This window comes from Rosa chinensis, chromosome 1 (assembly GCF_002994745.2).
Source record: "Rosa chinensis cultivar Old Blush chromosome 1, RchiOBHm-V2, whole genome shotgun sequence".
NCBI lineage: Eukaryota > Viridiplantae > Streptophyta > Magnoliopsida > Rosales > Rosaceae > Rosa > Rosa chinensis.
In genome coordinates, this window is record NC_037088.1 from 13,877,529 (window position 1) to 13,890,518 (window position 12,990).

Consider the following 12,990-nt stretch of genomic DNA (forward strand, 5'->3'; position numbering starts at 1 on the left):
AGTGTTTGCCACTCCCGTCATTGATGTAGGTTATATGTTTAACCTACTTGCATTCTATTCAGTTATTGTCTAGTTGCTTTGGTTACCAATATTTGTATAACTTTATATTTTGAGTAAATTTAAATTTATTGAAATTGTTGGGGAGTTGATGATGAATTGTGGGGAGCAGGTAAGCTTCAGGAGATTAGGATGGATATGATTATTGAGGAGTGTTAGATTATTTTTACAAATTTTAGGTAGTCCACTTTTAGGGGAAGTTCCACCAAATTTTTGGTAGAATTTTCTTCTAAGGTGAGCCCCGCAAGTCCAGATTTCATAATGAAATCCGGAGCCGGTCCTGTCAAATAAGCCTTAAGAATGTATGATAGAAACTCACAATTTTGTTGAGTAGCTCTGATGAAAACAACGTGTCATTTGCGAAAAGGAGATGACTGATCATAGGTCTATTGTTTCCCAAAGACATGGTAACAAGTTGTCTTGTCAAAAGGGAAGATAAACAGGGACAAGGGGTCTTTCTAGTGTAATCCACTAGTAGGAGTGAAAGCTCAGAAAGTTTTCCATTGTTCACAGACCAAACAAAATTCATGATCAAAGTGGTCCAATGTTGAGAGAATCCCATCTTATGTAGAACAACTTAGAGGAAATCTCATTTAAGGTTGTCATAAGGCTTAATCATGTCGAACTTGATTCCCAATTTAGTTAGAAACCGTTCATAGTAATTTGAGATGGTGATAAACTTCAAGAAGAACAACAACATTATCATGAATTTCTCCTCCAAAAACAAAGGTAGATTGTTCCTTAGAATTGATGTTTGGCATGAATGGTTTTTGAAGATAAGTGAGGACCTTAGCTGAAATAGTGAAATGTAGTGAGAGAAGTTTCATAGTCCAATAGGTCTAAAGTGATACTGGATTGCAAAACAAAAAACGGGGAAATAAACAATAAGTTTTTAAGATCTAAATATGTGTTCGGTAGAAGTATTTGAAATATCAAAAACATATGTCTGGCTCAGTTTATAAACAATCTAAAACTCTTTTTTGTTTCATCGAAGAGAAAAGATCATTTGTCAGTATTCCTCAATAATCATGAAAGATTGACTAATTTGTTTAAAATATTGATTATGAATCCTCTATGCTATAAGAAAAGAAACAGAGTATTATGAAGGAGATTGAACAAGAAGAACCAAATTCGTCAATTTTGTTTATAAAATATATCTTTTGAAATTGCAAGCTCTTGACTCTTTGGGTCAAGAAGATAATTCAATCACATCTCCCAACCTTAGGTGTTAATTCCTTTAGCCCATATATAAGATAATGCAATTGTATTGAAGCAGAAAATACTAAGTAATCATCCATACAAATTAGTCTAACACATGAAAGAGCTCTTCAAATTTCATGATTGAAAGAGATGGGAAAGAAGAAAGTTAAAACAATGGCATGAACAAAGGTGTTGTCCTTGTAAGCTCCAATAGATAAAGTAGAGGAGAAGATAGGAGAAATTCCAATGGAAGTTGTGGGAGAGAGAGAATGACCGAAAGAAAGAGGAGAAGAGTCTTGAGGATCTATGTGCATAAAAGTAAAAAAATAAATCAATTTCTTCATTTGCAGGATGGGTTATTCTCCCAACGAAAATGAAAAAAAGTGGTTTTCATATGTCTGCTCACCTAAGCAACAGTTTTTAAGGGACAAGTGAATCTGACGGCTGAAAATAAATACACAGTTTTAAGTTGTTATAATTTCTGCTTTTATATTTAATACATGTGGTTTAGATACATTTGTCCCTCACAGTCCCTAAGATGAGCAAATCTGTTATTCTTAGTCCCTGAGTTGTATCCTAACATTTGGTTTCCTTTTAAAAAAAAAAAAAAAAAAATTGAATGCACCAACGTGAATTACATAAGTCTTTGAATTTGTAAAACAAAAAATGTATCGTAAAATGATACCGAACGGGCCCTTACTCATCTGATGAAAATTTTTTGACGTACTATAAGCTACAATGCACGGATACGCCAAATTGTCTACAATCCTGTATCGATATGGGATACGAGTGTGATATGTCATGGATAAGCAAGGACATGCGGATCCTGATTTTGGAATATTATGGATACTTCCGTATCCTATGCAGATACGTAATTGTGTAAATAAATTGGATATGCAGGGGTAATACTAACCTATTGCCCTAAAAAGAAAAAAGAAAAAGAAAAAAAGACTTAGGAGATCGAGACCTAATCTCAGCGAGTGATTGTCTCGAATTCACTAGGGATTTTGACAAGTTTAGTATTGACACGGAGAAGTTTAGTATCCACAGAACTAGTTAGTGGGAAGAGGATTAAAGGAAGTTCGAGGAGGGATTGGTGGTGGAAGCAGGAGAATGGAGGAGGTGGGTTTGAGTCTAGGAATTGGGAGTGAGATCAAGAAAGAGAGGCCGAAAAGATAGTAGGTTGCTTCTTTGAGCACTAATAGTGAGCCAAGAAGTGCATGAAAAAATTGGAATGATGGGTGTCTTTGGATGAAGACAAGGTTAAGAAGGAGAAGGCTAGGAAGTCGAAGGACTGGTGGAAGGAGGAGTTCTGTAATGAGCGTGGTAAGAAAAAGAAGAAGAAAAAGAGGGGTTTCGATTTAGGTTGTGGGGGAAAATGTGGGTTATGTTTTACATGTTTTCTTTCTAATTATATATCATCTTTCTACAAAGACAAAAGACGAGATATATTAGGATCCATAAGTATTAGAACTATATGTTCTATGAACAATGATAGAAAATTCATATACGAAACAGAGGTTTTGAATTATTCATAAATATGAACAATGGATCTTATATGGAAACACGAGAGAAACATTCGTGTGATGTCTGTAGAGTCATAGGTCTAAGACTACTTAGTCAGTAGACTCGAGTCTTGACTATTGGAACAATGGTTCTCAAAGTCGAATATGAAATACATACAAATATATGTAAATGATCACATAAAAAAAATTGATGTTAATATACAATAGGAACAAAAATGATAAACATGAAATCTAGATCTGTTATGCGATAATCTAATTTATCTATGTTATATATGAAGCAGTTCGTTGAAAATGAGAGAAAAACTCATAGATCATTAGCCTTGGTCATAGGCAACTATGTTGCACCATTGGCTTGCGGATCATCATGGAGTTCAAAGAAGAAGAAGAAGAAAATAAGAGTAAATGCATGTTGATAACATGTTATAAACTAAAGAATAAGAGAGAGATAGAATAGAAAAACAGAATATAGGAGGAGGTAGAAGTTTGTGTTTCATTCTCATTAAACCTCTTTATATAGGAGTAGTGTTTACATCATAAAAGGAGATAACTAATGAGTATTTACAGTGGACAGCCACACACACACACACACACACACACACACATATATATATATAATATTTACAACACTATTGTTATAATTTCATATTTTAAACTCTATATATACATATAATCGAGATCTATATGTCTCTCACAGTCCTGTAAAACTATTTCTTAAAAATGAGAAATTAAGGTTTAACCTTCTACTATAGGGTTACAGTTTACAAAGCAAGAATATATCAACCAATGAGATAGTACATAATAATTACATGAACAGCCATACAGCTAATATAATTTACAACACATACAAAATCATAGGATATCATTTTAATTTTGTTTTTGGATAAGAGTGTACATATAAGTCTTTGTTCATTCTTCACAAGCCAAATCAAACAAAGCAAAGGATACCTCAAAAGGTGTCTGAGTTACCTAAGATAAATACATAGACTTATAAACTGATATAGAATTAATAAGGGTTGAGATCATCACCTGATAGATAGTAGGTCATTTGCACGTACTATCGGTGCATAAAAGAATTATAGTTACAGTTTGAATGTTATTTCTGGTTGTCCTGCCTTCCTTCTCAACCTAAATTTATAAACCATCTTACCAAATTGCCCCCTTTCTTTTGAAAGATGCTCTACGATGTATAGACCATAGTAAACATAACATGAACTCTTTGAAAGTTTAAAGGTGCGGATTACCCTTACAGGAGTTTGTGCTTCTGTGCTATTTTTCAATGCAAGGTTTCCACGCTCAAGTGTCTGATCTGTTGGTTTCAATTTATTAAACGGGGAATTTCCACCTTCACCAGAATAGATCAATACATCGGAACATTGCATATTGTTGGCATAACGACCAGAATCAACAATACTTGTGACTAGTATTTTCCCATCTCTGCTCTTTATATAATCAATTCCATTGGTGAAATGTCGATGAAGCCCAACGATATTTAGTTGAGCTCTATATCGAAACTTGTCACCAACTTTTACTCCTCGAATGGCTCCTAATTGTTTCCTCATGTTGAGCCATTTTCCTTCATTCCTTAAACGAATTGCTGCTAAAATGTAAGTTGAGCAATTTCGTTTGTTGAACTTGGTCAGTATCTCCTTATATGCATCAAGGGTCTTCTTCACCTTGGAACGATCTTTGGACTCCACATCAGGATCAGTCAACCGCTAACTAGCAACAGAAACCTTCTCATTATGGCATTGGCGATCCGGTGGTGGTAAACTTTTGCTCTCCAGTCTCTGACAATTATTTGAGGCAATAGAACTTGGTGCAACCTTGCTAAATATTGTGTGCCTTGTATACTGATTTTCCTTGCTCGATATAGAAAAATCTTTTAGCAACCTAAAGTTGATGGTAAAAATTTTCTAGGTATATATAGGGTTAACGTTAATACATACACTAAAATTTAGATCGATGGTACCTTATCAATCCTTTCACGAGGCGCACACACCTTATCAATCTTCGCAGCAGGTTCATCATCTTTATTAGTAGGTTCAACGATATAATCAAGATCTTCGCATTCACCCTTTTGCAGCCTAACATTTGATCCGCGCCCTCTAGGAAGGTGTCGAATAACATCAACTCTTGCCCTCTTCAGGGGAATAAAGCAACCATGGTGTATTGTTCCATGTACTTTCACCATGGCCATAATGGCTTCTGATCTTTGTTTTTGTGAGGACTCAAGAACACCTGTGAAGAGATCAGTGTAGGATGAAGTTGAGATGAACTCAGAAATTTTGATCCTCCTTCCAAGCATAATTGAAATAAAATAAAAACACAAAAATAAGAACCTCTTTTTGCCAAACAAAAAGAGAGGAAAGAGCCTATCACTATGTCGTTAGACTTTACCTCTCCCAGGTAATTGTCAAGGAGTGATAGACGAGTTATGCCTATCACTCAGTGTACCAGTATAGCACCATTACAGACTACCCTGTTTATAAAAAGATGGTACCCTCTGTAACAGACTATAGACTACCCTCTAGCTAGCCAAACTTCGTCAAGATATCAAAAGAAAATGATACCTAACTACTAATGGAACTGTTAAGGTTTTCAGAGATCCAAGTTTCATTACCTAATTAAAAAAATAGAAAATAGTCTAATATTCTGAACTTGCATGCATGCTCTACCTTTATAAGGTTAAATACAAGAATCACAGTTCTAGGTAAATTTTTCACAAAAATATGAAAGAAAAAACATCATATATCATGAAAAGCAAATTACCAGGCAAGAACTCGAAGGGTCGTGACTCGTGAGCGGTAGAACTCGAAGGGTCGTGAGCGGTTTTAATCTCATCCAAACAGTCGCAAATAACTGTTTGTAATCGAACTACACGGTTATGCAGGTTATACTTTCGTTTTAAACTGTATTTATGTTTTTGGGGTAAGAGATACACTTGTGCAGGTTATTTGTTATTTCAATTTATGCTTGTAAATTCTTTAAAACCCTAGCCTTTTTATGGTTTAAGAGAGGCGGCAGAGAAATGAGATCATCTTTATCTGCAGAACCAAGTTTGGCTGCTTCGTGTGAGTTGGGAGCGGCTTGTTCTTGTGTGTTCGACACCTCCACTTATCATGCTAATCAACACCTGCAGCTATATTCAACCGCCTCTTTATCATTAGACTTTATATATTCATGCACATAGTACTTAACACTCCATCAAATGCAAAAGACATGCCATCTGCAACTAGTGATTTTAATTACACTAGAAATACCACTAATCTAAGTTATGAGGTAAATGCCCAACACACATATATCCATCAATTAAATCACAGACTAACCTTTTAAAATATCCTCTGCGTGTGTCAAATGACACTTTCCTTGAGAACCAAATACAGATAGTTTGGTTATAAATTCGATCGTTTTTCCCAGTAGAACGGAATGAAAAGGAGATGTGAAAGAAAAATGTGGAAAAGCTTTGGTTTTGCTGTCTAGTTCTATGGCTTCCGTGCTAGTGCGGTTTTGAAATGAAAATATTGTTGCTGTTATTAATAGTTTTCTTGTAGGAGAAGTCTACTTGTAAGAGAAGTTTACTTGTAGGAGAAGAATACTTGTGCTTTACTACACGTAGTACTTGTGTTCTATATAACCCTTGACACATCATTGAATAATATATCGAATTATTCACTCTCTATTTAAGTATATTGAAAATATGTGTTTGGCCTAAACTCTAGATTACTTATGCAAGTTGTAATAGAGTTAATGTTAGAGATATTCTCGGAGATATTCGTAGATATCCGATCATTGTACGATTATGTTTCCATGCCTAGGATCCAGGTCTTGGGTCGAGTCACCATGGGGATAGAAGTGAAATCCTTTGATCCTCTTTATTGATTAAAAAAAAAAAATTAAGTCCAAAATTCACACCCCATATTAGATGTAGTCCGGATGAATTTTTTTACTAACCGCGGTCCTATGACTCAGCTGTCATGTTGGATTTGTTTCATTTTCTATCTTATTGACTCAACACATAGATTTTACATTCCTAACATACCTTTATTTAATATATTCTACACAATAAACAATAAAAATCAATATATTAATTGTAATCCTAAATTATTGCAATCTTGTTAATGTAAAATTAGTAATTTTAATATATTGACTTTAATTAACATTATGAGATCTTTGATTGAATTCAAAAGAGCAATCATTATATATTAAGACTAGAGGTGGCAAACGGGCCACTAAACACGAGCACGGCATGGGCCCGGCACGCTTAAAAGCGGCCCGGCAAGGCCCAAGCCCGTTAGTGGCCCGGCACGACCCGAGCACGTTAGAATAACGGGTCGGGCTGGGCCTAAGAATATTGGCCCATTGGCCCGGCCCGGCCCGAGCCCGTAATAGGCCCGGCACGGCCCGAGCACGACATATTGTGGGTCGGCCCGTTACAACACACAAAAATTCATTTTGTTTTTAAAAATATAAAAAAACTACAATGATGAGATTTGAATATGAGACATTTTAATTAAAATCTTATGACAATTTCACCAATGCTTTCTTTTATATTGTCAAAATAATGAAACAAAACATTATATCCTTGTTTTGACATAAGTATTTTTTCTAAATATTAAATATATGTTTATTAATAAAGACTAATCTCATAATAATACAACTATAGAATGAAGGAAAGAATAATAGATACTAAATCTTCATTATATTAATAAAGATTAATCTCACAATAATATACTAAAAACAATATATTTTGAGTTTTTTTTTTTCTTTCTTATAGTGGAATATAAAAAATTATTAGAAATCTAATCTTAAAAAGCTAAGATTAAGAAAAACGTTGTAGAACTTAATTTATTTTAATTTTCTAAATAGTTAAATAAAATTAATTTTTATTTGTTCAAATTAAGATTTTAAAATCGTACTTTATAGTGGGTAGGCATGAGCACGGCCCGTTATTGACCCGTCACGAGCACGACCCGGCACTATATGGGCTCGGGCCATGGGCCGGGCCGGGCTTAATATTTAAGTAAATGGGCCGGCACGAGCCCGGCACGATAATAAATGGGCCGGTCCAAGCACGGCACGAAGCACGACTAGGCCTGCTTAAAATGGGTCGGGCAGGACCGGGCCGGCCCGTTTGCCACCTCTAATTAAGACATTATTTTTCCTTGCTATTGCCTATTACATATTGTCTTATTCTTCTTCTTCTTCTTCTTCTTTTCTACCGAATCATCTCTTTTTTCCTCTTCTTCTTCCATGCATATCTTCTTTCTAACACATACTTCTCATTTTTTCATTTATTTGTTTTTCTCTCATATTTGTATTTTTTGTGCGGCTTCTCCCTTATTAATTTGTTTTTAGGTCTGACTAATGTGATTTCTTCAATTTGCAGCAATCTTTATTATAAACTTGGTAAGAAGTTTTCGTTTACGTTTGATATAGAATCGATCATGGCGGTATAGGTAACATTTGTCATAAAATTTGATCAGACATTTTTATTTCACATTTACATGCCTTGTTAATTTCACAAGTTTAAAAAAATTCCAAGCTTCTCTATATCAGTATATCTCTATATCTAAGGAATGCATTTAATCTTATATGTCTGAAAATTATTTATTCATGAATTCTAGATTTTGGAATTTGAATTTGAAATTTAAAATTGAGCGAAAATTGTGATTTAATCAGTGAATTTGAAATTATTTACCTCATTTGGTGTTGATTGGTTCTAAGGGTAAAATAGACTACTAAAAAAAGCAAATGAACCGCAATTAACATGAAAAAAATGCGCGGACTACATCCAACTTTTATATAACAAAAAGGACTTGGATCGAAAAACCTCAAAAAAAATGTTTCCATGTACAACTCTAATTCTATGCTTGTAATCCTCTATATAAAGAGGCCCCTATTATCAATGAAAGCACAACAAATTCTCTCCCAAATATCGATTTCCTTAAACACATTATTAGCACGAAGGCCAAACCCTGGAACCCTAATATCATAGCCTTCAAACCCTAGCAACCTCCGCCACACACCTCGAAGACTTCAATCTCAGGAGCCCAGGACCGACAGTGGAGTCACCGGAACAAGCCAGAAAAGTACCAAACCGGTTCCCAGAAGAGAAAAAAGATCCTTTCTTGGTTCACAACCTTCTATACTGCCTTCTATCGTCAAATTTGGTCACAAACGGCGCCTTGACTCCAGAATCCGAGAACCAAAAACATAACACCCAGAACCGGCTGTAAAGTTATAGAACCGACCTGCGGAAGTACTGCACATTCTTGAACCGGTCAGCCTCCCAGAACCAGTTCACTGAACCTGCACCAGTCCCTAGTTCCACCTAGCCTAGTTACAGGCCAGCCCAGCCCAGCACAAACAACAGCCTCGCTTGCGCTCCCTCGACACTAACGCAGCAGCACTGCTGTCAAAGAAAAAAAAGGAAGCTAGAAGAAGAAGAAGCTCAAAGTCAGAAAGAAAGAAAAAATAAAAAGCTAGAAGACGCAAGACGCTCAAAGGCAGAAAGAGAAAGAAAGAAAAAAAGCTAGCGGCCCACGTTTTCAGTCAAAGGGAGCAAAGAAAGAAAAAAAGGAAGCGGCCCATGTTGGCAGAAGAAAAAAAAGGAAGAGGAAGCGGCCCACACTTTCAGTCAAATTCAAAGAATTTTTTTTTTCCTAGACGTTTCTGATTTCTGTACTTTCAATTTCTTTTCTTTTTCTCGAGGACTTGCAACTTCCTTTCTTCTACCCCCTTTCTTCTTCATATGGGAGACCAAAAGCTGAACTGTGGGGGTTCGTGCTCACTCCAAACTTGGAGCTTGTAGAGTTCTTCGAACCTAGAGTTTGTTGAGAAGTTATGATCGACCATAAACACATTATTGTTTCGATCTAATCCAATACCTCTTGGAATTGAATTTTTTTGGCAGCGACTCAGAAATTCCTAATTTCTTGGAAGCGATTACGCTCGGAAATTTATTATTTCTTAGGAGCGATTATGATCAGAAATTTTTATTGTTTTCGTGGTAGCCTTTTTTGCTCCGAAACTAACCATCTTTTCTTGTTGTTTTTTCAGGATGAGTAACCTGAACGAGTTGGGCTTTGCTCCCTTAGAGACAACAGGTGCAGGATACCACAAATGGGTTTGTGATGTGCGCCAGCATCTTAAGGCTGAAGGAATTCTGGATACGATCCTAGAGCCAAGTCATAACGTGCTTACTCCTCAACAAGCTGCTGCTTTGGAAGCGAATAGAGCTACTATGGAGACAAACCATGCTAAAGCCATCATTCTCATGACAAGGCACATGAATGACGCACTCCAGAGTGAATACTTCAATGAAGAGGACCCTAGAAAGCTATGGGTAGAACTCGAGCAGCGATTTGGCAACGCTCGTGACTCCCTACTTCCTAATTTAGAAGTGAGATGGCATAGCGTCCGCTTCTGTGATTTCAAGTCTGTACTTGACTACAACTCGGAAGCCCTTCGTATCAAGTCTTTGATGGAATTCTGTGGAAAGAACATCACTGATACGATGTTGATCGAGAAGACTCTCTCTACCTTCCCCGTCTCTGCATTGATGATTTTCAAGAATTATCGAATCGATGTAAATGTAGGACACATCACAAGGTTTCATGAGCTAATTAGAGCCATGAATGTAGCTGAAAAGCACGACAATATCCTTGTGAAGAACTATAACTCTAGACCCATGGGAACCAAGCCTATTCCAGAGTCTATCTATAGTCACGCTAAGGGAGGGTGCAAGGAGCGAAACCCTAGGACCAGGGATAATTTTGGATGTTTTGGTCCATATTCTCACCGCAAGGAGGAAGGAAACGGCCAAGACAGGCGTGCACAAAACCGTGGAGGTCAATGTGTGAAGAGAGAGGGAAGCTGAGCCTCCGGTTATGGTGGTGATGCCACCAAGGGTAATAACTGTCATAATTGAGCCCCTAAAGCACCCCGATCAAGGGAGCCTGACCATAATGATGCTTGTCTTCAGTGTGGAGCGTCCAGACATTGGGCCAAAGCTTGTAAAGCATCCCAGAATGTTGCAAACGCATACAAGATGTATCATGAAGCAAGGGAAGCAAATTACATAGAGCAAGAAGATCAAGATGGCAATCTCGATCTGAGGGTGGAAGACTTCAAAGGCCAAGATCAAGAAACTGGCCATTTTGTTTAAATCTTTTATATTTTCCAAGAGATATAGGCGATTGCCATATTATTATCTAGTAAATGCCCATGGTTTGGTCTTTCTTCAAACTAGGCTCATCCAAAGTAAGTGTGATGTCTAGGAAGATTTTGATATAAGTGGTACTAAAGCGAGTCTCGCTCCACTGAAATCTCTCTACTCACCTTGTCACATTTATTTTGGAGTTACCGAAAGAAGTTAGACGACTACTATTGTTTTGCATTAGCTAGTTCATTGGATTATATTTTCTTTAGCTAAAGAGACAATGATGTAATTCCGTTTGGCTTATTAATAAATGTTGAGTTCTTTTCATTATGACTCCTTTTTAATAACGACCTTTTTCTTCTAGGAATGGATCTTGGAGAACTGCAATGTCTTGCGAATAATGCAACTACACACACCATTCTCCGCCATAGGTAATTTCTTAGAGATGTTGCCTACATATTCCTTTATGACTACGATGGTTGGGCCATCAGGATTGGTTCAAGGACATGGAATAGCCCAATTCCTCTTGCCAAACGGCACCTTGATAAATGTTGCTGAAGCTCTCTACGATTCTAAGGCAAATCGAACCTGATTGAGCTTTAAAGACATCAAAGGCAATAGATTCCATGCGGAAACTCATACGGAGAACGAAAAAAGTGCCTTAGCATTACCTCTAATGATTGAGGATGAAAGCGCATCTTAGAGAAACTTATGTGTCAATCTAGTGGACTTTATGTCACTATAATTCGACCTATTGAATCTAATAATGTGATAAGAGAAGATTTCTTGGATTCTGACACATATTGGCTTTGGCATGACCGACTATGACATCCTGGTCGTGATATGATATACTAAAGACTTCACATGGACATCCATTCTTTCGAGCGAAATGAAGCAAGAATCAAATATTGATTTCCGGACTGAGTGTGACCGCCGCCGCAGCCACCTCTGGCGCCCCGCAGTCCACCGCGGGCTTAAGGCTGCTACAGTCCCCCTTGATAACGCCATAGATGGCGTCACCCATGGCCATAACTCCATGGATGCCAATCCCCATGGCCATGGCTCCATGGATGCCAGTTTCCATGGTCCCAACGCCATGATGGGTGATGTAGTCACCAATTTTGCTTCGAATAACGCTACAGACTCTCAGGCCCAACCAAAATCCTTATTGGTTACTTCTAAGGCCCATCACTCATTTTGCAAAGCCTATTCCTTAGGGAAATTAGGACCAAGATCGTCCTACACAAAGGATCCCAAAATACTCATTCCGTTCTTACAGAGAATCCAAGGGGATATATGTGTACCAATTCAAACACCTTGCGGACCTTTTAAATACTTTATGGTATTGGTTGATGCATCGACATGCTGGTCACATATCACACTATTATCCACTCGAAATGTTGCTTATGCTAAACTCCTAGCCCAGATTATCCGTTTATGGGCTCACTACCCGGACCACCTAATTAAGTCAATTCTACTTGATAATGCAGGGGAGTTTACATCGAAAACATTCGATGACTATTGCATGTCACTAAGGATTGATGTAGAGCAACTGGTTCCTCATGTTCATGCCCAAAATGGTCTCGCAAAAGCCTCCATTAAGTGACTACAAATGATAGCTCGGACATTGGTTATGCGCACCAATCTCCCTGTTTCCGCTTAGGGATATGCAATACTGCATGCATCGACGCTAATTCGTCTACAACCCACTGTCACCCAACCTTATTTTGCGTTACAGCTAGTGACTGGATACGAGCCTGATATCTCGCACTTACGCATTTTTGGGTGTGCCATTTATGTGTCTATTACGCCGCCATAGCGTACTAAGATGGGTCCATAGAGATAAATGGGCATATATGTTGGATATGAGGCTCCAACTATCGTCCGCTACTTGGAACCCTTGACAGGCGATCTCTTTACTGCTAGATTTGTGGATTCTCACTTTGATGAGATAGTCTTCCCGTTGTTAGGGGGAGATAAGAACACAAATGAAGTAGGAACGACATGAATTGTCGTGGTCTATCCCCACTATGTCTCATCTTGATC

At 37.4% G+C, this 12,990-nt stretch overlaps 1 protein-coding gene across 2 annotated transcripts; it reads right to left on the reverse strand.

Moving 5' to 3' along the window:
• Positions 1–3,531: 3,531 nt before the first annotated feature.
• On the reverse strand, positions 3,532–5,170 carry LOC112182222. 2 transcript variants are annotated; one of them, XM_040512865.1, is made up of 2 exons: positions 4,753–5,170; positions 3,532–4,633 (listed from the first exon to the last, which is right to left on the reverse strand). In XM_040512865.1, exons 1-2 carry the CDS (start codon positions 5,086–5,088, stop codon positions 4,499–4,501), a joined length of 471 nt encoding a protein of 156 aa, XP_040368799.1. In that variant the 5' UTR covers positions 5,089–5,170; the 3' UTR covers positions 3,532–4,498. The 2 variants fall into 2 exon arrangements, with proteins under 2 accessions (XP_040368799.1, XP_040368797.1); XM_040512863.1 differs by having other exon boundaries at positions 3,532–4,642.
• Positions 5,171–12,990: the final 7,820 nt, after the last annotated feature.